This window comes from Cavia porcellus, unplaced genomic scaffold, assembly GCF_034190915.1.
Source record: "Cavia porcellus strain 051 isolate PalLab524CR breed Dunkin Hartley unplaced genomic scaffold, mCavPor4.1 scaffold_27, whole genome shotgun sequence".
Classification (NCBI taxonomy): domain Eukaryota; kingdom Metazoa; phylum Chordata; class Mammalia; order Rodentia; family Caviidae; genus Cavia; species Cavia porcellus.
In genome coordinates this window covers 31899637-31925507 of record NW_026947510.1, presented here as the reverse complement: position 1 = coordinate 31925507, position 25871 = coordinate 31899637, and the positions used below count along the sequence as shown (strand labels likewise).

The window sequence follows — 25871 nt, the reverse complement described above, 5'->3', positions numbered from 1 at the left end:
TTTACCTGCAGCTATGTCTTCAAGACTCCTACCTATTTGTCCTTCCAGAAAGTTTAGTGTTTGTGTTTTAATATTTAGATCTAGACCAATTAGACAAGAGAAAAAAATAAAAGGAATAATAATAGGAGAGGAAAAATTTAAAGTATCTTTATTTGCATGACATGATACTCTATGTAGAACACCCAAAAAGTTCCACCAAAAATATATAGATTTAATAAATAAATTTTAGTGTAGCTGGCTATGAAATCAAAAATTAAAATCAATAGCATTCTTGTACACAAAGAACTTACTGAGAAAGAAATTAGGAAAGTCACATCCTCCACAAGAGCATCCAAAAAATGAAATCATTAGGAGTCAATCGAACATTGGAAGCAAAAGATATACACATTGAAAATTACAGAACTCTGAAAAAGGAGATAGAATAAGATATTAGAATATGTAAAGATATCCCTCACTTATGGATAGGAAGAACCAACATAACAGAAATGGTTATATTCCAAAAATTATTATACAGATTTGATACAATCCCAATGACAAAGCCATTAGCATATGTCACAGATCTAGAGAAAACATTCCTAAAATTTATTTGGAACCAGAAAAGACCTAGAATACAAAAGCAATTGTGGATAGCAAAGGAAAGACATGGAGCATTAAAATTCCTGATTTGGAATTATACTACAAAGCTACTGTGATAAAAAATATTATGATATTGGCAAAAAAATACACAGCCAAGAACAAAAAGCACATAAAACAAAAAAGTAGACCTGAGGATGAATGGAACAGATAAGATGCAGAAATAACATGAAAGACACCCAGTGCTTATCTTTGATATGTTCACTAGAAGAAAAGTAGCCTTTTTATTAAGTGGTGCTGGAAAAGCTGAGTTTTAACACGCCAAAAACTAAAACTAGTCTCTCTTGCAGGCAATGCAAGCAATGATGTAATTATCTTTCAGTTTCTTATTGGAAATAGGTTTTACTTCTTGGCAAATTGCTCCTTTGTGGAGGAAGCCTTCAGCACATAAACCTGGCCATTTCAAATTACAGTAAGCATCAGCTGTGAAATAAATAAGTCCTATGGTGCAAGAAATGATGAGCAAGATATGAAAGGAATCTATAGGATGTTACTCTAAGCCTGTAGGAACTGTACTGCCACTCTAAACCACTGGGAAAAATTCTCTTCAAAATCAAGAATAAAACAAGGGGGATACTCACTGTAACAGTTTTATCCAAAAATGTTTTTTGTCCTAGGTGCCTTACAATGGTCAAAAGGATTAAAAAGTTTAAAAACTCATTATTTGTAGAATACCACTCTCTAAAGAAAGCATAATACAACCTAAAAGGTAAGTTGTGTCTGCTTACATTTTCCAATACTCCTATCAAGAAATAAAAAGTAACAAGTGAAATACATTCTAACAACTTATTTTATCAAATAAACACACCCAACATATTATGATTTAGTTGTGTGACCATTATAAAATTATTAATGCCATACTTAAGAATTTTGTCAAAATAGTTCCCAGGTATCTAGTATGCATTTGATGACTGCGGCTTATCTGAAATACAATAATGTTGAATAGCTTCCTGTAGCTAGTGACCACTAGACTAAGAGCTCAATTTTGAGGAAAGTATAATAAAGCAAGTTAGAAAATATAGGGAAGTGTATGGCCAAATATCAAAATAAATCTACTGGATAAGTTATGAACACATAAAGAGCAACAACATAATGTCATGAAATATACACAGTACATTTAAAACTAAAATATTACATTGACTGTAGCAATAAGATTATGAGACCTCCACTGTTCTGTGTGGCCTGCAGGGACATACACTTCACCCTACCCTGTCTCGTGATGGTTTCCTCTTTGGGCTGACAGCTGTGCTCAGTCAACTTTACTGGTGGGCTGAGTGGCTCCTCACCCTGACATTTCCAGACAACTGGCCCTTCCACTAAGAGGCTTTTCACAATGCACTGGGGTTTCTGCACTCTTACTTTCTGTTCCAATCCTAAACTCTCTCTTTACTCAGACTCTTTCAACACAGGCTCCAGCAGGGCTCTCTGACAGGTAATCAAGGTCCTTCCCTTTCTCCCTATTTGCACAAAGAAAAGCTGCCTTGCTCTACTTTGCCCAGCTAAAGAATGATTTCGGTAAAGCTTTGTTAAGGCAAGTACATATCTACAATTCTAGAACTCCAAGAGTGGGAAAGGAGGATTTAAAATTCAAGTCCAGTTTGGGCAAATCAGTGAGAGCCTGCCTCAATATAAATAAATAATAAGTTAAATAAAAGGAAACATGGGAAAGGGGATTGGAAAGAATGGAAAGAAGGGGAAATGGAAGACCATGAACTCTGTACTTTTCCTTTGCTAAAGAAATATTTTAGGAAATAGCATCAGTAGATAATCATTAAAGTGTAGAAAATTAAAATTCTAGAACCCTTTAATTTCACTTCAATTTTTCATATTTTAAATTCATATAAAATGAATTTGATGTCTAAAAAGAGTACTTTTTCTGATTCCTGGGTAGGTATCTTTGCAGATCTTGGAATCAAACTAAATGCCTCATATATGCTGAGCAAATATGATTGTTTTTAAATATATGTGAGCAAGCGTATGTGCCTATGTGTGTAGGTATAAGTATTTGTCACTTCTTTTCTTTCCATCCTTTCATCTAAGTCTTGAAGTTTTGGAGGAGAAAATGAAATATATCTTTGTTCACCAAATGTCGAATCCATGGCTGAGGCCATTCACACTGAGGGCAGATTGACAAGAGCAAAGCAGACCCATTTATTTAACGGAAGTTTTACATGATAGAGGTATATTAAAAAATGAAGTATCAAAGAAACAGAAATCTACATGTTTAAAGCACCATCTGATAAAGAGGTACAAGTTCTGGGAAGAATGTGATCAAACAATGACTACAGTCTATCACTAAGAATCTGGGAGGGGGGGAGGTTAGCAGGCCCAATTTGAACACATTCTTGACTTCCCTCCAGGGATGCAGCAGGACCCCAGCATTGGAAGGTATGAAGGGTAGGAGGGAGCCATAGAAACTCTTTCCATAGCCTACTTTAAGGGAGAAATGCAAGACAAAGTGGAGAAAGACCTTCCTGATTTTTGCATTTTCTCAACTTTGAAATTGTCACAGTCCATCAAAGTCATAACACTTTCCTGGAGTTATGTTCAAATAATGTTTATGGTAATTATTTTTATAACTCCAGTTTGTTATTTTTGTCATTTTTATCTTTATGTAAGTGTATTTTGTAGAAACTTTTGATAATGAACATGTGCATGTGTAAGTTTTATGGAAAATAGTAGTGATTTTTCTTTAAAAAATTTAACCCCTTAGCATTTATATCTAGGTATTTTCCTAAAACCTCATATGCTCAAAGTGGAAGTGATTTATGGGAGTTATATTATTCTTGGATTAAGAGGTGGGGTATACTAGAAGAGGGTGTTTACTGGGGGTGACCTGAAAGAGATTAGCATCCCCCTAAAACACCCTTTTTTGGCCTTTTGCTTCATGGACCACTTTTCCTTCTCTTTTCCCTTGTGCCATACCATCCTGGCTTGGAGCAAGCTGACTGTAGACTGACATTTCAACAAACTGTGAGCCAAAGTAAACCCTTTTTCCCTTAAATTGTATTGAGTATTGTGTTCAGTATTGTAACCCAAAGATGATAAAATGACTAAGACCAAAAAGAATAAATCTTAATGCTTTTTTATTTTGCAAGTATGTTATTTGAAATATGAAGAATTAATCATATTTTGGGGGAACTTCCTATGTTTTCTGGTGTATAAAATGGTTATATATTTTGTGGAATCTCTAAGTAGTTCACATTGGGTGATCTACATTCTGATCCCAAATTTTAAAAAGATTATTTCTGTTCTGATGATTTTCAACTACAGAAAGTGTAGCAATTATTTCTTTGCTTGAAGAATTGTTAATGAAAAGTCAATTTTATACCTTAAATTATAAATGTATGAGAAAGTGATGTAGTATTTTCCTATTTTTTCAGGCAGTTAAGCCATAAAATAATTGAGCTACCGCAGACTACCTGTAGCAAACATAATTGAACTAAAAGTCTTCATCTTCTTTTCAATATTTCCACATTGACAGTATGAATTTTAAAAGGAATTTGAAAACGGGATTGGAGGATAAAGCATGCAATCTCAATTCTGGAGACAGAGGCAGAGAGATCACCAGTCCGAAGCCACCCTGTGACATTTAAGGTGATCCTGTGTCAACAAAAACATATAAAAAACTGATGTTTTGGGTGTAGTAAAGCACTAGCCTCACATGCTTCTAGGTCTGTTTCTCAGTATCACAAGAAAATGAAAGGAAAACAGAAAGCAGAAGATATATTTTAATAGATTCATTTTATGTTGAAAAACTTCTGGCTTAAAGGTGAGTTGATTTCAAAGCCAGATTTGTCACAATGCCACACACACACACACACACACAAAAAAAAAAAACATTTATTAAAAACTTTAAAAACAGAAAAAGGAGAAAAAATATGTTTAATTAAGGATCATCCCAGTTTGAGCAGAGACAAGTTAATTCTACCATGCTTTTATATCTGCAACAGTCACATTCTTATGGGTGAATAAGGTCCGGTAAACACAACTAGACACTAATTACTAATTCCCAGGCAGGATTCAGTAGAGCTATTGACAAGCAACATGGGGATCTTTGTATGTCCTCAGCCCTGTCCTGGGCAGACAGGCACAACTCTTGTACTGAACTGGACTTCAGTAGTCCCATGGTGACATTTTCTTTCCATAGATTCCACCTTTTTGTGCTCATGACCCTATAAAGACCTGGTATTCTGTCAGAGGAGTAGGCAGTCAAGTAGCATGAGTATGCAGGAGTAGCATCAGAGAAATAAATCTGTCCTATGAGCTCGTAACTCACCTTCCTTTCCTTTTGCTTACAATAAACATATTTGTTCAGTTCCATTTTTCAATTCAAGAATTACACATTGACCCCAGCGTGTAAATATTGAATGCCTCTTTAAGGTATTGTATGGTAGAAATATCTATACAAGCTCGGGCCTTTTTTTTTTTTTTTTTTTTTTTTTTTTTTTTTTTTTTTTTACAATTCTTGAGTAGCCTTATTTTTATGGATAGAATATCATGAAATAAGTATATAGGAAAGATTAGATCTGTATTTTTTTGAATAATTATACTGTTGAACTCTAGTGTTGTCTGAACAGTCAAGCCATATTCAGGTGAAATCTTGGGTGTAGGTAAGGGCAGAGAGAAAAGGAGTCCCAGGGATGAGGGTTTCGCAGTGTGTTTAAAGCAGCTTAGCAAGGCAGGTCCTCAGGGAAGGTCAATTGCTTGTGGTCAGAAACCCATACCAGGCTTCCCAGGGGTCATAACTTGTCCTCCTTCATGAAGCTTCTTACTAGTATATGGAGAGAAACTGTATTTACCCGGAGAGGTGATATAATTAGTATAGAAGAAGTCAGAATTTTTAGGACTTAAAGGGGACCATCAGCTGATCTTTCAAAGACATTTTAAAAAGTCTTTGCTGACATCTCTATTCAATGTATGTTCCTTTACTTTCATATAACTATTCGCAAATATGTCAAAAGAGCATTCTCTCCTCTCCCACATTTAGTGGTGAATTTCCATTAAAATTCAAGAAAAGAGCTTTAGGCTAAGAGAAAAAAAATGTACTTCAGGGTACATGACACTAAGTTATAACACTGAAAATTACTTGTTTATTTTTTTCACAGTGCCAAATATGTAAGCAGTCCTCGTGGTGGGTACCAGACATATTCTTTCACAGGGTGTCTGGGTGTGGTTATGCTTGTTCTCTTCATTGCAGATCTAAGCTATGCCCACTGCGTTTAGATAATTTTCTTAGTCTTAAAGATATATTTCTGGCATTTCACAAATCCAAGGCCTACTGAAGAAACAAGGCACATCATTCCAGTTTTTCCATGGATTTGAGGTGTCCCTCATCGTGGCACAATCTTCCACGGTGACGATGTTGTTGGGCTCCCCTGCATCCCAGAAGCTGGAACAGAAAGAAAGGGGGAGTTTAAATCTCAGGAAGGGAAAGTAAAGTTGCCTAAAATATAGGGTAAGTCACATTTGTATGGATTAATTTCATAACAACACTACCAGGTAATTATTACCATCTTCATTTTTCACTGAAGGAAAGGAATCGCAGGAAAGTTACATCACTTGTGCAAGATTTAGAGTTTGTGGATACTGAGGCCCAATGAGTTCTCCCACACTTTCAAATCTGCTCTGCTTCCTAATGGTTTTAGATCCAGAATTAGAAAGTATGGGTAGGGCTGGTAGCCTGATCGATTTGTTTCTTTGTATTACTCTCTCACATCAATCAAGGTTCCCCGTTCCACAGAGTAGTCATTAACTCAGCTGCCTGCTTCAGTGTTACAGTGCTGTAATGAAGTGACTCCCCTAGAGATCAGCATCTGGGCTGTACTCTTAGAGCCCTTAGTGAAGTCACTTACTGCTTCTGCCCTTTAGGATCTTCCACTGATCAGTGAAGACTAATAATATTCATGCATTTTAGAAAGTGGTAATTTTTTTAAAATGGCATGAAAAAGAACTTTGAAAATTGTAATGTTCTGCATGCTTGCATTTTTGTGGTGTAAAGGCTTCATTAAAAGGATCTTATGATGAAGTAGTTTTCACTTTCAAACTGTAAGAATGCACCATCTATCTCAAATTTTTATTTGTTTTCTGAATTACAAAAGTTTGGAAATAAGACACAATGCTACTTTTGTCCCTTCCTCACTTTCACTCAATTCTTCCATTCTCATCTTGTTCTCATTTTCATCTATTACTTCTTTTTCATTCTTGATAAAGTCACAGGGAGAGAAATTATGGGAACTGTACCTCTCTTTTCTCTCCCGTACCCTAGGTCACTCTCTTCCTTTGTCTGGTAACAGAAAAGATAGATTTGGAGTTATCTTATGTAATAAAAGTAAGCTCTGAGAACTTACCTCAACAGGGCTCTCATACTAAGACTGAAAATAGTGAGAAAATTCACCAAGGAGGTTCTTACCTCAGAGACAAAGGTGTGCCATCTACCCACCGCCACTGACCCTCAACCACCTGGTCTGTCAATCCAATGTAATACTCCTGCTTCTCAGGTTTTCTGTAGAAAAGGAATTCCTATGGAAGAGACACAATCAGGAGAGAGGAGAACAGCTACTTCAGTCTAGAAGATATATAGAAAGTAATTGTTGTGGAAAGGAACTAAGTAGAATTTAAGTTAGAGGTAATAGATAAATGAACCTTGAAAGTATAAGATCATCAGAGATTGTGTACTAATTTTTTATTGTAAACACACACAGCAAAAATAAACTGAAAGAAATACCTTCAACATAGAATTGGATAATTCTTGAAAGTTCCTATATTGTTACTGGAATTCAAATCTCTGGTATATATCTTCTATAAAGTACTATCAATCACAATTTAGAGATAATGCACAATAATTGCTTTTTCTATTTGATATAATGTGCCCAATCAACTCCCCATCTTTTATTTTCTGCTGGCCATCTAATAGAACTCTATGTGGAAATCAATGTTTGTTTAAATTCTCCTAGTATCAAAGATCAATTAAAGTAGAATTGACTTACAGAGGTAGTGGGGAAGAGCATTCATGTCAATATATTCATTGTACAAACAGTAATCAAAAGTCAAATATTTAGTTAGCATTTGTGTAACATGTCACACAAGTTGCAGGATCTCTATTTAAATTACCTGTTCCTCTGCTGTGTTGATAACCACAAGATGAGCACCCATGTCTGAGCAGTTTTTTAAACTTGATGGCCAGTTCTTTGTGTTAGTAGAAAAGAAATAGCAGCTGGATTGAAAATGTTGCCAATTCAGTGGACAGCAATTCTTAATTAAACCTAGAAGAAAAGCTTCAGTAAGTGTTCCAGTTGAAGTGACCAGTACAATTTAAAATTGCTTTCCAACTTATAGAATCACACATTAGTAATACATTTATAATTACATGCTTTGGAGTCCTTTGTACATATGACAAACTATATTATCTAATTCAATAGACAATTCCTACATCAAAATACATAAACAATAATTTTCTTGGCTTTTCAGTGTAATATTTTTAGATACCAGTGGCAATAAATTCAACATTCTATTTCTTCTATTTTATATATGCAATTGAAACACAACTTTAGCATTTTCTTGAGTGATACCTAAGCCATATCTATAGAATTGCTTAAAATCATATAATTAATCAGTGATGTAAAGTTGGCCAAATTTCTTGAAATTATAGAGCATCAGTCTCTCAAATTTATTTTAAAAAGCCCACTTTCTCCTCCTTTAATGATTAATAAATTATAGTTCAGAGTACAAACCCCATCTCCCTATGTCACATAAATTTTTGCTAAGGTATAGGATAAAATGATACAGAAAAACATTTGGAGTATATTTATTTTGTATGTGAAAAACAAAGAGCATAAGTATACTTATTCCAGAATGAGTTCAGAAAAGAGAAAATGTTGATTTATAAATTTTGATGTTCAAATGTGGGAGCAATTATACCTGATCCTTCATTTTCGCAGGAAATTTCTGGGAAATACTCATGGGACTGCAACCTTCTCTCATGACAAATCTGAATGCTCTGATATGTTACTGTAAGATAAACGGCAAAGTGAAATTTGGATAAAAAATCAATTTTTCAGTTTTGTGTTCACAACATAGTTAGCAATAATTTTGATTATTTTTACTATCATTCCACATGGAGAAGCAATAGGGTTCACTTCCTCAAAGAAATAATAGGGAATTCACATTTCATGTTTTTCTTGATTTACAAAGACAGATTGATTTGAATTCAGTCTCACGTGCCTGGTGTTGGCCTTCACTCTTATAAGAAGCTGAACTCTCTCTACTCTTCCTTTTATGCAACTTATTTTGTTAGTAAGTCTAAGCTTCCAGCTTGTATCTCAAAGAGAAGACTTTACTGATGCTAATGGGACAAAAAGAGAGAACTCAAGGCCACCAAGAAGATGTAAAACACACATCATGAATAAAGTGTGTCAGAGAGCAGTGAAATTTGGTAACAGTGCTATACCAGTTGGGGCTGAATACAGCCTGAAATCAAAAGGGAAAGTGTGCAATTAAAGACTCCCTTTGTAGGAGAAGAGAAATTTCATCACAACAGAGGATTTGATTGAGTTAGACTTCCGGAACCCACCAACACAGCGGGTTATGAAACAGGCGGTGAGAAGCAGGATGGAGGTGCCAGCTACAGTCCAGCAGAAGCCCTGGTGAGAGCAGAGTCTTTTCTCTGTAGGAAAAAAGGCACAAACACAGTCTTCTTGAAGCAACATACAAAACAGTATCAATGTCTTACTTAGCCCTATTTTTTTTCTCTTCTATTGCACTAATTCCCAAACTTCACCAAATAAGTGTCACATTTTTCAATGTCTTTTTTAGATTAGACGGATTGTTGACAGGCACAGTGCAGTTCCTCCCTGCTTTAAGGGTACATGATACCTAAAAACTGAGTACTTCAGAAATGAATTGACTTGCCCAGGACTCCAGTTGTCAAAGAAAGACAGAAATTCCTGTCTGGTATCCTTCCCTGTACCCAAGTCAGCAAGCTTTCCTCTGTGACTTAGTCTCTGATCTCCCTTGCTCTTTTGGCCCCATTCCATGCCTCTCTCTTTTTTCACTTTACTGAGTACATTTTATTCTACAGTCCCTTACCTATACCAATATTGATCACCTGTACCAATGACTGATCAATGGAACGAAAGGAAGAGTTTCAAATCTTACCTGCACATTGTGATGCACAAGATTGGGAAGAATTCATTTTTTTTCCCTTCTCTTTCTCTGTCTTGCTTTTGCTGCTTCTTAGCTCAGTTTCAGGTCCTAGAAGTATTTGGTTGGTAAGGTTTCAGAGAAAACCAGTATCGGAAGATGAACTTTATATGTTTTCATAAAGTCTAAGTGTGAAAGACCTAGAGTATGAACTTGTTCTGTGGCTGTGCACTGAGCTCGGAATTTCCTTTCTTGCATAACGGGAACAGTGGGGTATCTGGCAGCATGCAACTGTCTTCACTCCAGAAAATGACAAAATGAGGAAATGATCAAATGGTAAACATCAACCCAAGAGATTAACCATAGGGAAGTACAAGAGACTGAAAAGAATGCTTTATTTCATTTGACAAAATGTCACATTTTCTTCAAGATCAAACTCATCTCCAGTGTTTCCTTGATAAATCCTCATTACATTTAATGCAGAGATGTATGCAGAGTGACTCATAAAAGAGAATTTCATGTTTTATCTCTCTCTTTCTCTTGTATTTGGAACTTTTGGACACTCTTGTGTTGTGGATTTATATCTGTTTTCTCAGCGTCAATTATAAGATTATATCACACATTGATCTTACCTAGCTCAGCTGCACACAACCTCACACAACTTCTGAAGCTTCAGTCTTGCAGAGCCTTTCAATCTTCTGTTCTGATGTGCTTGAAAAAGTTAGTTCTGTGTGGCTGTCTGCCTTAGGAGGAAAGGCTTTAAATGTCAAAATCAATTACAAAGCAGCTTCTCTGGAGTGTTAATATATGCGTGTTCCCTCATTAAAGATATTTAAGAATAAGGTTACTCTGACTTTAGTTGTGTTAAGTGCACAGAAGTTGAAAGAAAGAAGTAGGATTCACATGACTCCTTAAGCCACATGGGATAACTCGTGTGTTAGAAATACGCTTTTGTCCTACAGGGACTTTTTACTATTTCCATAAGTTGGGAAATTTGTTCTACATTCTTAACCTCATTGTATAATGGACATATTAGAATAATTTAAAACTATCTAAGAAAGTGCAAGTGTCCTCCAAAGTTTGAATGGTAAAAGTTTTCTACTCAGGGCAACAGTACTGGAAAGTGCTGTGGACTGGAGAGAGGTGAGGCCTGGTACAGGCTGTTAAGTTGCTGAAGACTCAGTTTCCCAGATTTTCTCTGCTTCCTGCCATGAGTGTCATCCTTACTGAATACCCAAACCACAAGGCCAGCCGACATTGTACTTGAGGTTCCAGGTTCAAAATAAGTGGCTCTTTAGTCTATGTATGGCGTGTTTCAGGGATTTTGTTGTGATAGAAAGATAGCTAAAACATATTTACTAGCAAACAGCATTTGACTAGTAAGAAGAAAGTAACAATCTAATGCATGAATAATATGTATCAGTAGATAATTATCATTATCACAGTCAATGTTTTACTGATGATGATCAATCAGGGATCATGCATGTTAATAATGATTAAATTATAATTCAAATTAACTAAATACTGACAATTTCAATATTCAGTTACCAAAATATTTGTTTATATTCATTGTTTTATCTTTATTAGCCTAAACTGATTATAAATCAGTGCATTTCACTGTGCTCTTTCCCTATGTGCACACATTGTATCCATACTTTTCTTCTGCCCTCACCCAGCAATCCTGTGACAGCCTTAGTATTACTTATTCTTCTGTCTTCACTGTTGCTTGTGTTATTTCTAACAACTGTTCTATTAGACTAACTTAATGGAAATAAAAGTTTGGGGTTTTTTTCGGTAAAACTGAAGAGCTTTCTTTCTTTCTTTTTTTTTTTTTAAGAGAACAAAAGAAAACAGAATGAAACAAAGCAAATCAGAACAATAAAATGCAAGCAACACAGCACTTCACAACAAAACACCTGGACATCAACAATAGCTAACATAATGTCTCCTTTCTTTGAAATAGTTGAGCATACCTTCACACACAATAATATCAAATATAAAAATATAGAAAAAAATATTCAAAAGAATGAAAGCATTACAGGACTTCAAAACCAAAGAACAGGAAATGAACAGTGGCTGCTATAATATCTCATTTTCCTCAAAAAATCTACCTATAAAATCACACATAATAAAATCAAATAAAACACAACAGGATAGAACCAAGCAAAACAGAAGAACAAAAGCGTTGTCGGACTTCAAACAAGATGATAGTAAATCAGCAATAGTTACCATAATGTCTTGTTTTCTTCAAAATAGAGTTCATATCATCTCACATAATAAAATCAAACAAAACAAAATGAAATTAGACCAATGAATGAAAGCCTTATAAGACTTCAAAACAATATAATAGGAAACCATGATTACCATAATATTTCCCATTATATTCAAAATAGCTGCCCTTAAAATCTAACAAAAGACAAAACAAAGCCAAACCTAATGAAACTATGTAAACAGTGCAAGAGTACAAGGTAAGACAATAAGAAATTGACAGTAGTTTTCACCTTTCCCTCCCTTTGTTCTTTTAAAAAAAAATTACTTAAAGAACGACTAAAAAAACCAGAAAATGGGTAGAAATAATACATACTTTCAAAGAAAGAATAAGCAGTAAGAAATCACTAGTTGATATTTACATATTGTCCCTCTCACAAATAGTTATTCAAAGGTACAAAAGTGGAGCATATAAAATGGGGTTTTAAACAGCGAGACTACAATCTGTTCTGTTCAACAAAAAAATCACTCCGAGCAAAGAATAATAGTATTGCTGTGTTTCACATTATGATACTCCTGGATCAGCACTGGGTACTGTAATGTTTCTTTTTCTTCAAAATATTTGTTCATTTCATCATGTGTCATAAAATCAGTTCTCATAAACTGTTTTTTGTTTCTATGCATGCATGAGCCTTAACATGTATTTCTATCCTTTCTGTATTAGAGGGAGGAACAAAACAAAGCAAGATAAAATAAAACATATTCCTATAAACACATGAAATGAAAAAGACACATAAGACCACAATATTAGGTGATCTATAGTAGTTACTATGCTTTCTCTTGTTATTTTCAGTAGAATTGGCTACATCATCAGACATCATATAACTGAATATAGCATTATATAGTTATTTTAATAAAAACACAATTTTGGAGACATAGTAGGACTTTGAAAGCAGTTAATAATCAAACCGGAATGGGTATCTTTTACATCTTGTCATCTTCAGAGTAGTTGGCTCTACACTTAGACTTGATACTATCAAGCATACCAAATCCGAATAAAAGTAGTCAAGGCAAAACAGTGGTCTAACAAACCACCTTCAAATAAGATCAGTCATAGTAAGACAATGTGCTTACATTGTCTTACTATGGTTTCAGTTTAGGTTAATAGGAAATTAAGGATAGATAATGTGGTATAGTCTGCTGTTTTGGGGATAGCTGTCTGTGCCCTCAATTCTAGTATGAGTAGACAGTCTGGAACAAAATAAAATCAAACTAAACAGAGAGATAAGACTACTGTGACTATTAAATCCTGGTACACTATTAACAATGTCTTCTGCCTTCCTTTTTTAGGCAGTTTCTGGCCTTTCCACTTCTCACGATGTTTTGTATATTTTGGGTCCCAACTAGCTCCTTTGGTTTTTTAGATTAGGGGGTCAACCCATTATCTAAGTTTTGCTGAATCTTTTACCCCTGAGCTTGATCTTGAACTGTACTCCTTTACTTACTAAAGCCACAGGGTTTTCCTTCCTTCCAGCTGTGTAGTTCTACAATGCCCAAAAGTGTCATAACTTTCCAATCTATCTGCAGCGGCAGGACAAGTTGTCCCTATTTCTCTCTGGTTTCCTGTCACATATAGCGTTGTTTTCTCATCTTTGATTTTCAGTTTATTAACCCTCTTTCAGGTTGAGTTTATTTCCTATTCAGAGCATCTCAATGGATCTTGCCTCCTAATCTCCTATTCTGCCTGTGTTTCTTTTTGTTAGTGTATCAAGGCTATCTATATTAAAGATTATAGCCTACCTTCTCTGCCTCATCTCTGCTATTCTATTTTTCTGCTATTATTTGTCCACTTTATTCCTTCATTCCATTGTCTGCCCCATTCATTGAGGTCTCTCTGCCAATGTTGCTGGAATCTTAGTATTTTTTTTTTCTCTCTCTAGAGTGTCCTTCAGTATTTTTTTGTAGGGTGGACTGGTGGTCATGAACTCCCACAGGTCCTCCTTATCTTGGAAATATCTTATTTCTCCATTAATTTTGAGAGAGAGTTTTTCAGGGTACATCATTCTGGGTTGGATGTTATTTTCTTTCAGGGCTTGGACTATTTCTCCCCAGGCTTTTCTTGATTTGAGAGTTTGTGTTGATAAGTCTGTCGTTATTTTGATGATTTTTCCTTTGTAGGTGATGTGCTTCTTTTCTCTGGCTGCTTTTAATATTCTGTTCTTTTGGTGGATTTCCAGGATTTTGATTATTATATGTCTGGGTGTAGATCTGTTTTGGTTGTTGGTGGCTGGAATTCTATATGCCTCATTTATCTGGGTATCATTTCCTTTTCCTATGCTTGGGAAGTTTTCCTAAATTATTTCTTGAATAGTCTTTGTAATTCATTTGTGGTTACTCCTGCTTCTTCACTCACATTTTTTATTCTTAAGTTATAAAACCTCTTGTCATCCTCTAGCCTTTGAATTGTTTCTCCCTGGTTCCTTGTTATTTTTAAAAGATCTTTTCTTGCATGATCACACATTATAAATCTCTCTTCAAGTTTCAAAAGGCTAACTTTAGTGTATTTCAAGGCATTTTGCCAGCTTTCAATGGAGTTTTTAGTTTCCTGGTAAACTCTTTGGATCCATTTCATGTGTTCTAGGTTTTGTTTATATTCTTCATTAAAGGTTCTCTTCCTTTTCTGGGTTCCTCCGTTCTTCCATCTGTGTTTTCTTGGGAGGGGCTTAACATTTCTTTAATTAATCTTTTTATATCTTGCCTCACTTGGATTACAATTTCAGTTTTAAGTTCATCTATGAGATTGCAAAGGTATTTCTTTATGTCCACTGATGTTGTGGCTAACATTGCATGATTGCTGTACTGGTTCTCTTCTATATTTACCTCTCCTGTGCTTATTTTCCCAGGTTCAGTGGCTGGAGGTTTTTTTTTTTTTATTTCTATCTTTTGTCATATTTTTGGTTTCTTTCAGAGAAGTGTGTTGTGGAGGTCCCTGGCTTTCTCTATATTGCTTATGGTTTTTCTGAATCATGCTGACTGGTGACTTCCTGCCCTCTCCAAATTGCAGTTATCTGAGGTGCATGCAGGGATGATGTAGGCTAGCCTCTAGCCTCTGAGTCAGTAAACCCACAAGTGACTTCAGGAACTTAGCCTGTGGTTTGCAGACCTCCCAGGGTCAGGAAAATTTCATCCCTGGCTATTGGGTCCCAACCAGGAGCATGGCTCAGCCCAAGCAGAACCTATCAATCCTCTCTGGGCCAAAGGCAGCTGAATGATGCCACCGTGGAGTCGGGCTCTGCCCCACTCCAAGTTTTCCTCCAGCCACCGACACCCATCTCAGGACCCAATCTCCAAAACTCACCAGGAATCAATGTAGTTCCCCACCTTGGCTCTACTCCCCACTGCATAGTGTCCTCCTGCCAAGGGCCTGGGACTCACCAGTTCCTGTTATCGGCAGCCATGGCTTCAGCATGACCTTGAGTTGCCCGACTCCACGGTGCTCGCAGCACAGCATGGACTGGTTTCAGTGAGTGCATCGGGCTCCAGCCCTCCACTCACGTTTTTCCTTCCACTTCCTATTTTTCTTTTCCCTTCAGTTTCCTCCTGGGTTTGTGACAGTCCTTTTCCGCTAGTCCAGCCCTCTCCATGTTGTCAAATTCCAGAATCTGAGCTGTTCTTCCAGAGAGGTTCTCCACACAGTGACCTAGCAAGTCAACATCTTCTCTAATCTTAATACTGAAGAACTTTTGGGAGAACTAACTATACCAGCCAGGTCCAGGCTGAGACTAGCAGTTTCCTCTAATGGAAATAAAAGTTAAAATTTTATCTCTGTTCATTTCTTCTCTAATTTTCTCCACCATACTATATATCCAGTTTCTAACCAATAAAACTTCTCTCCTGTTGAAAGAACCTTGAAGATGTCATTTAGGGCACCTGCACTGCTCAAACATCTCCTCGTATATTTGCTTGGTATGAGCATTGATTGAAGCAGTAATTTTACTGGGTACAGAATTTTTCATGGTGGCTTATTCTTTCAGTGCCTTAAATTAAAATTTATTTTATACTATTCTTGAGTGTACCGTTTCTGTGAAAAGTCAGATGTAATTCTTATACTTACTCCTGTACAGCTAAGGTGACCTACTTTCTGACCCTCTGTCAGAATTTTTTCTTTATCTTTAATTTTTTTTGTGGTAGTTAGAGAATCTTATGACTAAGTGTATGTATGTATGTATGTATACATATTTTCCTATAACAATATAAAATTAAAAATTAAGAAATCCATTACTTAAATAAGTGTCTGTGGGAACTTGTCAGAATCCTTTTTTTCTGGAGAAAGTGCTTTGGCTTGTTGCATATGTAAATACTGAGTAATCTTTTTTCTGAGATCATACAATCCTGACATGATGTAAAGTCAGGTGAAGAATATTTACCCCACTTGTGCTTTGATCCTCTGCTTCCTGCTATCTGTGACACTCTACATCATTAAATCTTTGGTAATAAGAAAGACATCACTCAAATAAGGCTTCTTTGTTCGTGACAACTTAAAGCCAATTTTTTAGTTTACAGTGCTTATCTTGGTATCTGCAATAAATCATAACTTTCTGAAAATATAAAGTCCCTGAGAGCTTTCTATGATTGTAGATTGCTTTTTATTTAATGTTTTTCTTATTAGAATCAGGACACCAGGTGCAGTGACAGAGATTTGTGGTTCCTTGGAGACTTGTACTAACTGTACATATGGAAAATGAATTGAAAAATGAGCAGGTGCATAATAGACTATTTCTAGAAAACAAAGGAAACTTTACATGCTACTACATTTGCATCAGACCTAAGGAAGTGCTTTATAAATACACCATGTTCACAGAGAGGCTCTGGTTTGAAACACAGTCTGTTCACCTACATTTGGGAATGCTTAGTGCATAATAGGATTTTCAGTAGAATATATTTCTCTATTTTTATCAATTAAACTAGTCTTTATCACTTAATATGAAATTATCTAACACTTTTCCTCTGCTTGTCACTATCTTTTTTATATTTCAGGAACAAAGATTTATTCTTTCATTAAATGTACCTGGTTCTCCTGGCTATTATCAAGATGGGGATTTTATCATTGGAGGGTTCTTCTCACTAAGAGTGACTGATGGTGACACGAGAAGCACATTTGGATTTCAAGATACATATTCTATGCCACATTACGTACATGCGTAAGTGTGAGATTTCCCTACATACCAGATTATGTCAATGTGTGTATGACTGCGCTTAAGTGCCTACGAAGGTGACTTGCAAAGCACTCTACAGCTTAGAAGTATTTTGCTCAAAAATTGAAGATATACTGAAATCATTTATACATATATCATTTCAAAATGTGTGTGTGTATATTTCTTGGGCAATCTAACAAAATACTGTATGTCCAAAAGTCTAACTTGAAATGCAAGGTAACAATATATAAAATTCTACATTGTTATTTTTGCAATTTTCCATTTATTTCATTTGCTGAGTTTAGGCTCTCAGAAGCAAGCTACACTGAGCATCCTAAAGTGAAAATAATGCATTTAACTGTAAGTCTGACCTTGTAGCCACCATATTTCTCAATGTTTTTGATGGCAGATTCTCACTTTACTTCTTAGATTACTGTGCACGTGTTTTGCATAGTTTTCTTTTTAAAAATAAAAGCTTAGGCACTGCCTTTTCACACTGTATTTTAGGGAACTTACTAAGCACTATCAGCAGCTGCTGGCTGTGGTTTTTGCTGTGAATGAGATCAATAAGAAGTTGAATTTGCTATTCAATATGTCCCTGGGATTCTACCTCTTCAACGTTGACTACGTTGAGATGAAGGCCGTGGAGAGTTCTCTGTCTCTGCTTTCAGGAGAGAGTCCTCTGGTTCCTAATTATAACTTCAGGCCTGAGAAGAGGGACAAGCTGGTGGCTGTGATAGGAGGCATCTCCACACAAATATCAACCCAGATTTCCCGAGTATTATGTCTCTACAGTGTTCCCCAGGTAGACTGAACATTTTGGCGTTTGGGCTTAAACGAAAAAATAGAGTAATATATGCCAAGCAAATTTCAATTTATGTTCATTGAAAAGATTGTGACACCTTGACTTACGGTTTAACTGTGTTTTTTTCTGTAATATGACTTATATATAACTTAAAATGGGATTTCTACAATAAAGTCATCATTGGAAAACTTTTGAAGTGAAGAAAATCTTATATACCTGAAATAATACCAATATATAATCTCACTACCAGGGAGAAATTTTATACTATTTATTCATGTTAGCTTTCAGTTTGTTTTCCTTGGCAGTTATAAAACCTGATCAATATATTAGTATTTGGACATTCATTCACATATTGTTTTTAAACTAAAAATAATATGAAGAGTTTGTATTAGTTGTTTTTCTTTTATAGTACTTTAAATTGCAACATGAATTTGTTTTCTATAAAACCTATTTAACTGATTTACTATGGTCAGACACTTTTCAATTCTTTTCTATCAGAATCAATGTTTTAGTCCATGGTCTTGTTTACAAAAACTTTATTGATCCATGGCAACTTTATTTAAGTTTTTTTTTTTTTTTTTTTTTTTGTCTTTTTCCTTTTTATCGGTACCAGGGATCAAACTCATGACTACCTGATTACAAGGCAGGCGCTTATGCTGCTGAGCTAAATCCCTAGCCCCCCATTTAAGTATTTTTGAAATGGTGGCACTTATGAGTCAAATTTGTTCACATTATAAGGCTTACAGTAAACATTGTTATTTTGAAGTGCAAGTTAACTTAATCAACTGAGACGCTTCATTTATTCCTGATTTATAGTACTAGACTTATTTAGGAAGTGTTTATTAATTATATGAACTCTAATGTTGCATATTCTCCTTGTTTAATTTTTATTTTCCTTTATTCTTTAGTTACTTTTAATTCTTTTTTGCTTTTTAAATCTTATTCTTTGTTCACATAACAGTGGAAAGTAATTTTATTGTTTTCCATTGACTGAAAAAAATTCTTCCTTTTGATGAATAGTTTTGAATAAATTCTAATATTCAAACAATATTGATAAAAGTAAGCCTTTTTTGTCATATGGGTCTCAAACATGTATAGTTTCAAATTAAAAATGTAAAAGTTAAAAGAAGACACAAGGGGAATTAAAGAGAGATGGGAGATCAAGAGAGTAGAGGAGGGTGGAATGGTGAAAACAGGCATATGTAGCTATGAAAGTGTCACAGTGAGACCCTTTAATATGTACATTTACACACATTAATTTTTTATTATTGGTACCAGGGATCGAACTCATGACCACCTGCTTGCAAGGCAGGTGCTTACGCCACTGAGCTAAGTCCCCAGCCCTAACATGCATTAAATTTTTAAAAAATTGTCAAGTGGTCAAAAATATGATCCCTAATGTTTCAGAAAACTTTAAGGAAATATAAAGATAAAATAAATTAAACCTCACTCACTCATCGTCAAGCTTTGACAAATACAAATAATTTTATTATCTTATTTCAGCTATTAAAATCTGTTTAAATATTGAGTTTTGCTTTATATTTTTTCCTTGTACCTAAAGTATATATTCATCTGTATTTTAGCTTTTATGATATCTCTCCTTCCTCTCACTCTCTAGATAATTAAACCATCCATTTCTTCACTCACTTAGTTGACAAGCATTTGTTGAACTTCTATAAAGATTATCATATTGAAATTTAAATTTGAGAGTCTATAAAGTATTCACGTTTAATGGTTAGCATTTACCTATGGATTAAATCCTGTGGATGAAATATAAATTTAGGAGACCATTTGGTAAAGTGTACTTGTTACAAGATAGGGTAAATAAGAGTTCTAATCACTTCTGATAGTAAGAAATTAGGGAAATGTTTAAGTTTTTGTAAAAAAGCTAATACTGTATACTATATTCTGAAAATAAAGTGCCTCAGGAAAAGACTCCTGAAAACTGGTTAAAGATGATTTTTCTAGAAAAAGAGAATTATCACCCTTTTTTTAGGAATTAAAAAAGCAAAACAAAAAGTGTGGAAATAATACATAATTTCAAAAAAACAGTAAGAAATCACTAGTTCATAATTACATATTGTCCTCTTACAAACTGTTTTTCAAGTTACAAAAGTGAAGCATATAAACTGGACATTGAAACAGCAAGACTGCAAACAATTCTGTTCAACTATCCAACAAAAACTTAGTAATATGATTATCAATCCTATAAACCTAAACATACTTGAAGGTATATCCTTTAGAGGACATTCTTTTTTTATAATAGCAGTTACACATTTTAGATTTTATACTTCCTATATTTCTTATTACTTTTTACACTAGAGATACAATGTGATATTTCTAAATATGATTCTTATTTATTTCATTAATGAGAGTATCAAGTTGTCTCTATTTGCCTATGAATTCCTCAAGATCATCCTTTTATAGCTGAGTAATATTCCACTGTATAAAAATACCACATCATTTTCATCCACTCTGCAGTTGATGGGAAATTTGGTTGTTTCCAAAATTTAGCTATTTATTACAAATTGCGCTGCTATGAACATGGGTGCATATATATCACTGTGATATGAGATTTTTAGCTTTTCTGAGAAAATACCCAGGATGGGAATAGTTGGGTTGAATGGACCTCCCAATCCTAGTCTGAGAATTCTCCAAACTGATTTCTAGTGGTTGCACCAGTCTACAGTTCCACCAACAGTGGAGCAGTGTTCCTTTTTCCTCGCTGAGTCTCCAACATTTCTTATCTGTTGGTTTCTTGATGGTAGTCATTTATTCTGGAGTGAGATGAAATCTCAGTGATATTTTAATTTGCATTTCTCTAATGATCAGTGATGCTGAACATTTATTCATGTATTTATTTTCCATTTGTACACCTTTATCTGAGAACTCTGTGCTCATTTCAGATGCCCATTTTTGAAGACGGCCTTTGAACATGGAGGGCTTGGTGTTTTCCAACTCTTTATGTGTTCTAGGTATAAGTCCTTTGTCTGAGGGGCTGCTAGCTATAATTCTTTCCCAATCTGTGGGTTTTCTTTTCACTCTGTTGGTGATTTCTTTTGAAGTGCAGAAACTTTTCAATAATATGAGATCCCACTTGTTGATGCTTTAACGTGTTTCCTGTGCAGTTTGTGTTTTGTTCATGAATTCTCTGCCTACCCCTATGTCTCCAAGACTTATACCTACCTTGTCTTCCATTATATATAGTTTTTCTGTTTTATTATTTAGGTCTTTCATTCGTTTAGACTTTAGTTCCGTGCATGGTGATAGGTATAGATAGTTTCAGTCTTCCGCATGTGGAGAGCCAATTTTTCCAACACTTTTTATTAAAGAGACTATCCTTCATTCCAAATGTGAATGGATCAATAAAACTTGTGAATGGATCAATAAACACGTTTAGCCCCTTTTTCAAATATCAAGTGGCTGAGTGTCTTTGTAGTTGTGTTTGCATCTTCTAATCTGTTCCACTGATCTGCAGGTCTATTTCTTTGCCAATACCATTCTGATTTTATGACTGTGGCTTTGTACTATAGTTTCAAGTCAGGATCTGAGATGTCTCCTGCCTTGCTTTTGTTGCCCAGAATTGTGTTTGCTATTGTAGGTTTCTTCTGTTTACAAATGAACTTTTGGAGTGTTTTCTCTAGATTTGTGAGGTATGTTAAAGGCATTTTCATTGGGATTGCATTAAATCTGTGTAACAGTTTTGGGAGCATGGTCATTTTCACCATGTTGGTTCTTCCTAGCCAAGACCAAGGAATATCCTTCCATTTCCTAATATCCTCTTCAATCTCCTTTTATAGTATAGCATAATTATCAGCATAAAGTTCTTTTATATTCTTTGATAGGTTGATTCCTAAGTATTTCATTTTAGATGCTATTGTGAAGGGCGATACTTTTATAATGTCTCTCTTGGTGAGTTTTTGGTTTGTGTACAAGAAAGCTATTGACTTTTGAGCACTGATTTTACATCCAGCTACTGCTGAATTTGCTTATTATTTCCAAGAGTGTTTTAATGGAGTTTTTTGGTCTTCTATATAAATATCATGTCATCTGTAAATAGTGATAATTTAACTTCTTCCTTTCCTATCTCTATTCCTTTTAATTCTCTCTCTTACCTGATTGCCCTGGCTTGTGTTTCCAGAATTATATTTAAAAGGAGTGATGATAGTGGACATCCTTGTCTTCTTTTTTATTTTAAAGTGAAAGCTTTCATTTTTGTCCATTTAGTATAATATTGGCTGTTGGTTTTGTCATAGGTGGCCTTTATAAGATTGAGGTAGACACTGTGTACTCCGAGTTTCTGAAGGATTTTTATCATGAGCATGGGCTGGACTTTATTGAAAACTTTTTCTGCATCTGTTGCAATCACCATGTGGTTTTTGTTTTTGATTCTGTTGATGTGGTGTATTATTTTATTGATTTGTACATGTTAAACCATCCCTGCATTCCTAGGATAAATCCCACTTGGTCATGATGTATAGTCTTCTCGATGATTTGCTGCATTCTATTTGCCAGAATTTTATTGAGAAACTTTACATTAGTGTTCATTAGTGAGATTTGCCTATAATTCTCCTTTTTGGTTGAGACTTACTCTGGCTTTGGTATCAGAGTAATACTTGCCTCCAACAATGATTTAGGGAGGATTGTTTCCTTTTCAATTTCATTGAAAGTTTAAGGAGTATTGGCATCAAATCATCTCTAAATTTCTTATGGAATTCAGCCGGGAATCCATTAGGCCACGGGATTTTCTTTGTTGGTACATTTTTAACTACTTTTTCAGTTTCATTAGCTGATATTGGGTTACTCAGATTGGCTATATCTTCTTGATTGAGCTTTGGTGGTTCATGTGTTTCTAGAAATTTGTCCATTTCCTCTTGTTTTCCACTCTATGTGAGTAGAGATTTTTGAAGTATTTATGATCTTTTGTATTTCCTTGGGATATGTCATAATTTCTCCCTTTTCAGTCCTTACTGCATGATTTGAGTTTTTTCTTTCTTTTTCTTGAAAAAGTTAGCTAGAGGTTTGTCATTTTTGTTGATTCTCACAGAAAAACAGGTTTTTGATTCATTAATTCTTTGTATTTTTTTAGTTTCAATTGCATTGATTTCTTCTCTAATCTTTACAATTTCCTCTCTTGTAGGAGCTTTGTGTTAACTTGTTATTCTTTTTCTAGAAGCTTGAGATTAAGTATTAGGTTATTTGTGCTCATTCTGTTTTCTTGATAAGACAATTTATTGCTATACATTCTCCTCTTAAGAAGACTGCTTTCATAGCATCCAACAGATTGCAGTATGTTGTTTCTGCATTTTTATTGAATTGCAGGTACTGCTTTATTTCTTCTTTAATTTCATCAGTAGCCCACTGGTTATTCAAAAATTTGTTGCATAATTTCCACGTATTTATGGATGTTTTGCAATTTCTTTTGCCATTAATTTCCAATTTTAATGCAATAAAGTAAGATATTATGCATGGGATAATTTCAGTCCTTTGCAGGTTCTTAAGAATGTTTTGTGGGACAATTTATGGTCTATATTGGAGAATGTCCCATGCACAGCTGAGAAGAATGTGTATTCTGATGTGGTTGGGTGGAACACTCCATAAACATCAACTAAGTCCAATTGCTCATAGGTGATTCAGTTGTATCTATTTATTTGAGACAACAGACTGTTAAGGGCCCCTGTTCTTGTGTATTTGCTATATAAGACAGATAAGTATCTGTCTTATACATTTGGGTGCTCCTGTATTTGGTGCATATATATTTATAATTGTTAGTTCTTCATCTTGAATTTTTCCACTAAAGAGTATATAGTGACTTTCCTTATCTCTTTTAATCATTTTAGGTTTTAAGTTCACATTTCATGCAAATAGCATAGTTACCTCTGCTTTTTCTGGCTTCCTGTCATGTAAAATACTATTTTCCATCCTTTGACTTTTACTTATGAGTTTCCATTTGGATCAGATATGCTTCTTATATACAACATAGTGTGGGATCTTGTTTCTTGATTCATTCTGTCAACCTATTTCTTTTGCTAGGTGAATTGAGGACACTTACATTTATGGATATCACTGATATGTACTCGTTCAAATTTGCCATGTTACATTCACGTTATTTGTCTTCTGCTTTTCCCCATTGCTTAATTGATTGCTCTAACTGGTGGTTTCTTTCTGTTATCCTGGGGATTGTTTTTTTTTTTTTCCTTTTCTTTTTTGCTCTCTATCTAGTATGTCTTTCATTAGTCTTTCTCGGGTTGACTTAGTGGACATGAATTTCTTCAGTTGTTCTTTATCATGGAAGTATCTTGTTTCTCCACTAAATTTGAAAGTAAGTTTTGTTGGGTTCATCAGTCTTGGTTGAAAGTCATTTTCTTTCAGGGCTTGAAATACTTCACTGTAAGCACCTCTTGACTTGAGGTGCTGAAAAAGTCTACTGTGATTCTAATTGGCTTTCCTTGATAGTTGAGCTGTGTCTTTTCTCTATCAGCTTTTAGTAGTATGTTTTTCTGCTGTGTGTTTGAGATCTTAATTATTATATGTCTGAGTATAGATTTATGGTTGGTTGTGACTCTCTGGCATTCTATCTGCCTCACTTGTCTGCACATAAGATTTTTCCCCATGTTTGGAAAATTTTCTGCTCTTACTTCTGTGAATATTTTAGTTATGTCATTTGCATTGATTTCTGCATCTTCACTGATGCATATTAACCTTACATTGTTGCTCTTGGCATCATCTGGAAGCCTGTTGAATTGTCATTTCATGCTTCTTTGTTATGTCTAAAAGTTCTATCCTTTCATGATCCCTAATTGCGATCCTGTCTTCAAGGTCTGAAATCCTCTCCTCAGCTTCATTTAAAAGATTCTGCCAGCTCTGAATAGAATCTTTTGTTTCCTGGATGTCTCTTTGAGTTTTTCTCATGGATCTTACTCATTTTCTATATTTTTCATTCAAGGTTTCAATCAGTTTCCCATGCTCCTGTACTTTTTTCTCTATTTCTTCTTTAGCAGTGCTCAGAATCTCCTTTCCTAAGGTTGTTATTTCTATCTTTACATGGGAGAGTACTTCTAATTTGATTTCCTTGATAGCCTCATGGAGTTGTGCTTCTTTCATTTGCTATTTTTTGAGAGATTTCCAGTGTGTTACTTTTGAAGTCCTCTATTTCAAATCTCCTGTACTTGCTCCTGGTAGAATAGACATTTGAGATTGCATTTCCTTTTTTGTTTTGCCAATTCACTCTTTCAAGTTAATATTGGGTCCTTCAATCTCACTAGTGTCAACTGTTGGTAGTGTGTATATTGGGGTCCTAGTTTAAGGTTGATGTTTGTCCAATTGCTGGGTCCCACAATGAAGAGATGGGCCAGCCAATAGACTTGTCATTGCAAGGCCTATTGGATGAGTTCTATATTGTTCCTGTACTGACAAGCCTAGTAATATTGATGTAGGTTAAATTGTGGTCCCTGCTATTACTTTATCTTCAGGTTACCAGGTCACCAAATATACCTGTCTACAGTGTTTGCATTGTCTGATGCCCTACTGTGTCCCCATTGTGTGCCTTTGTGTCTCATATGCCCTTTAGATTTTCTCCAAGTCCTTATTGGCACACTCCTCACCTTGTGTGTTGTTTTCGGTGTGCAGGGATGGATCACACATACTCTTGCCAGACCCACCAAGGTCTTATAGTTAGTTGAAGGGATCTTTACTACTGGCCCTGTTTACCCACTGTACACCTCTGTCTTAAGGGCATACTCACCACACTGACTGGAGCCTGCTGAGGTCTTCTGTTTGGTGAGGCAGTTACTGAATCTCCCATCAAGTTAGCACAGTGAATCTGCTGTATTCCAAGGTTCTGGGAGAAGAGTTGGGAGCGGAAGATCAATAGCAGTATTAGGTCCAGG

The 25871-nt window shown here is 35.1% G+C and overlaps 1 protein-coding gene and 1 pseudogene across 1 annotated transcript; one reads left to right on the top strand and one right to left on the bottom strand.

The window, feature by feature from the left end:
- Positions 1-4500: 4500 nt before the first annotated feature.
- Clec4e (C-type lectin domain family 4 member E) lies at positions 4501-10066 on the bottom strand. Its single transcript, XM_003470565.4, has 6 exons — positions 9790-10066; positions 9206-9298; positions 8554-8643; positions 7747-7898; positions 7046-7155; positions 4501-6025 (listed from the first exon to the last, which is right to left on the bottom strand). Exons 1-6 carry the CDS (start codon positions 9824-9826, stop codon positions 5875-5877), a joined length of 633 nt encoding a protein of 210 aa, XP_003470613.1. The 5' UTR covers positions 9827-10066; the 3' UTR covers positions 4501-5874.
- LOC100726558 (vomeronasal type-2 receptor 26-like) overlaps positions 9982-25871 on the top strand; it is a 32691-nt pseudogene continuing 16801 nt past the window's right edge.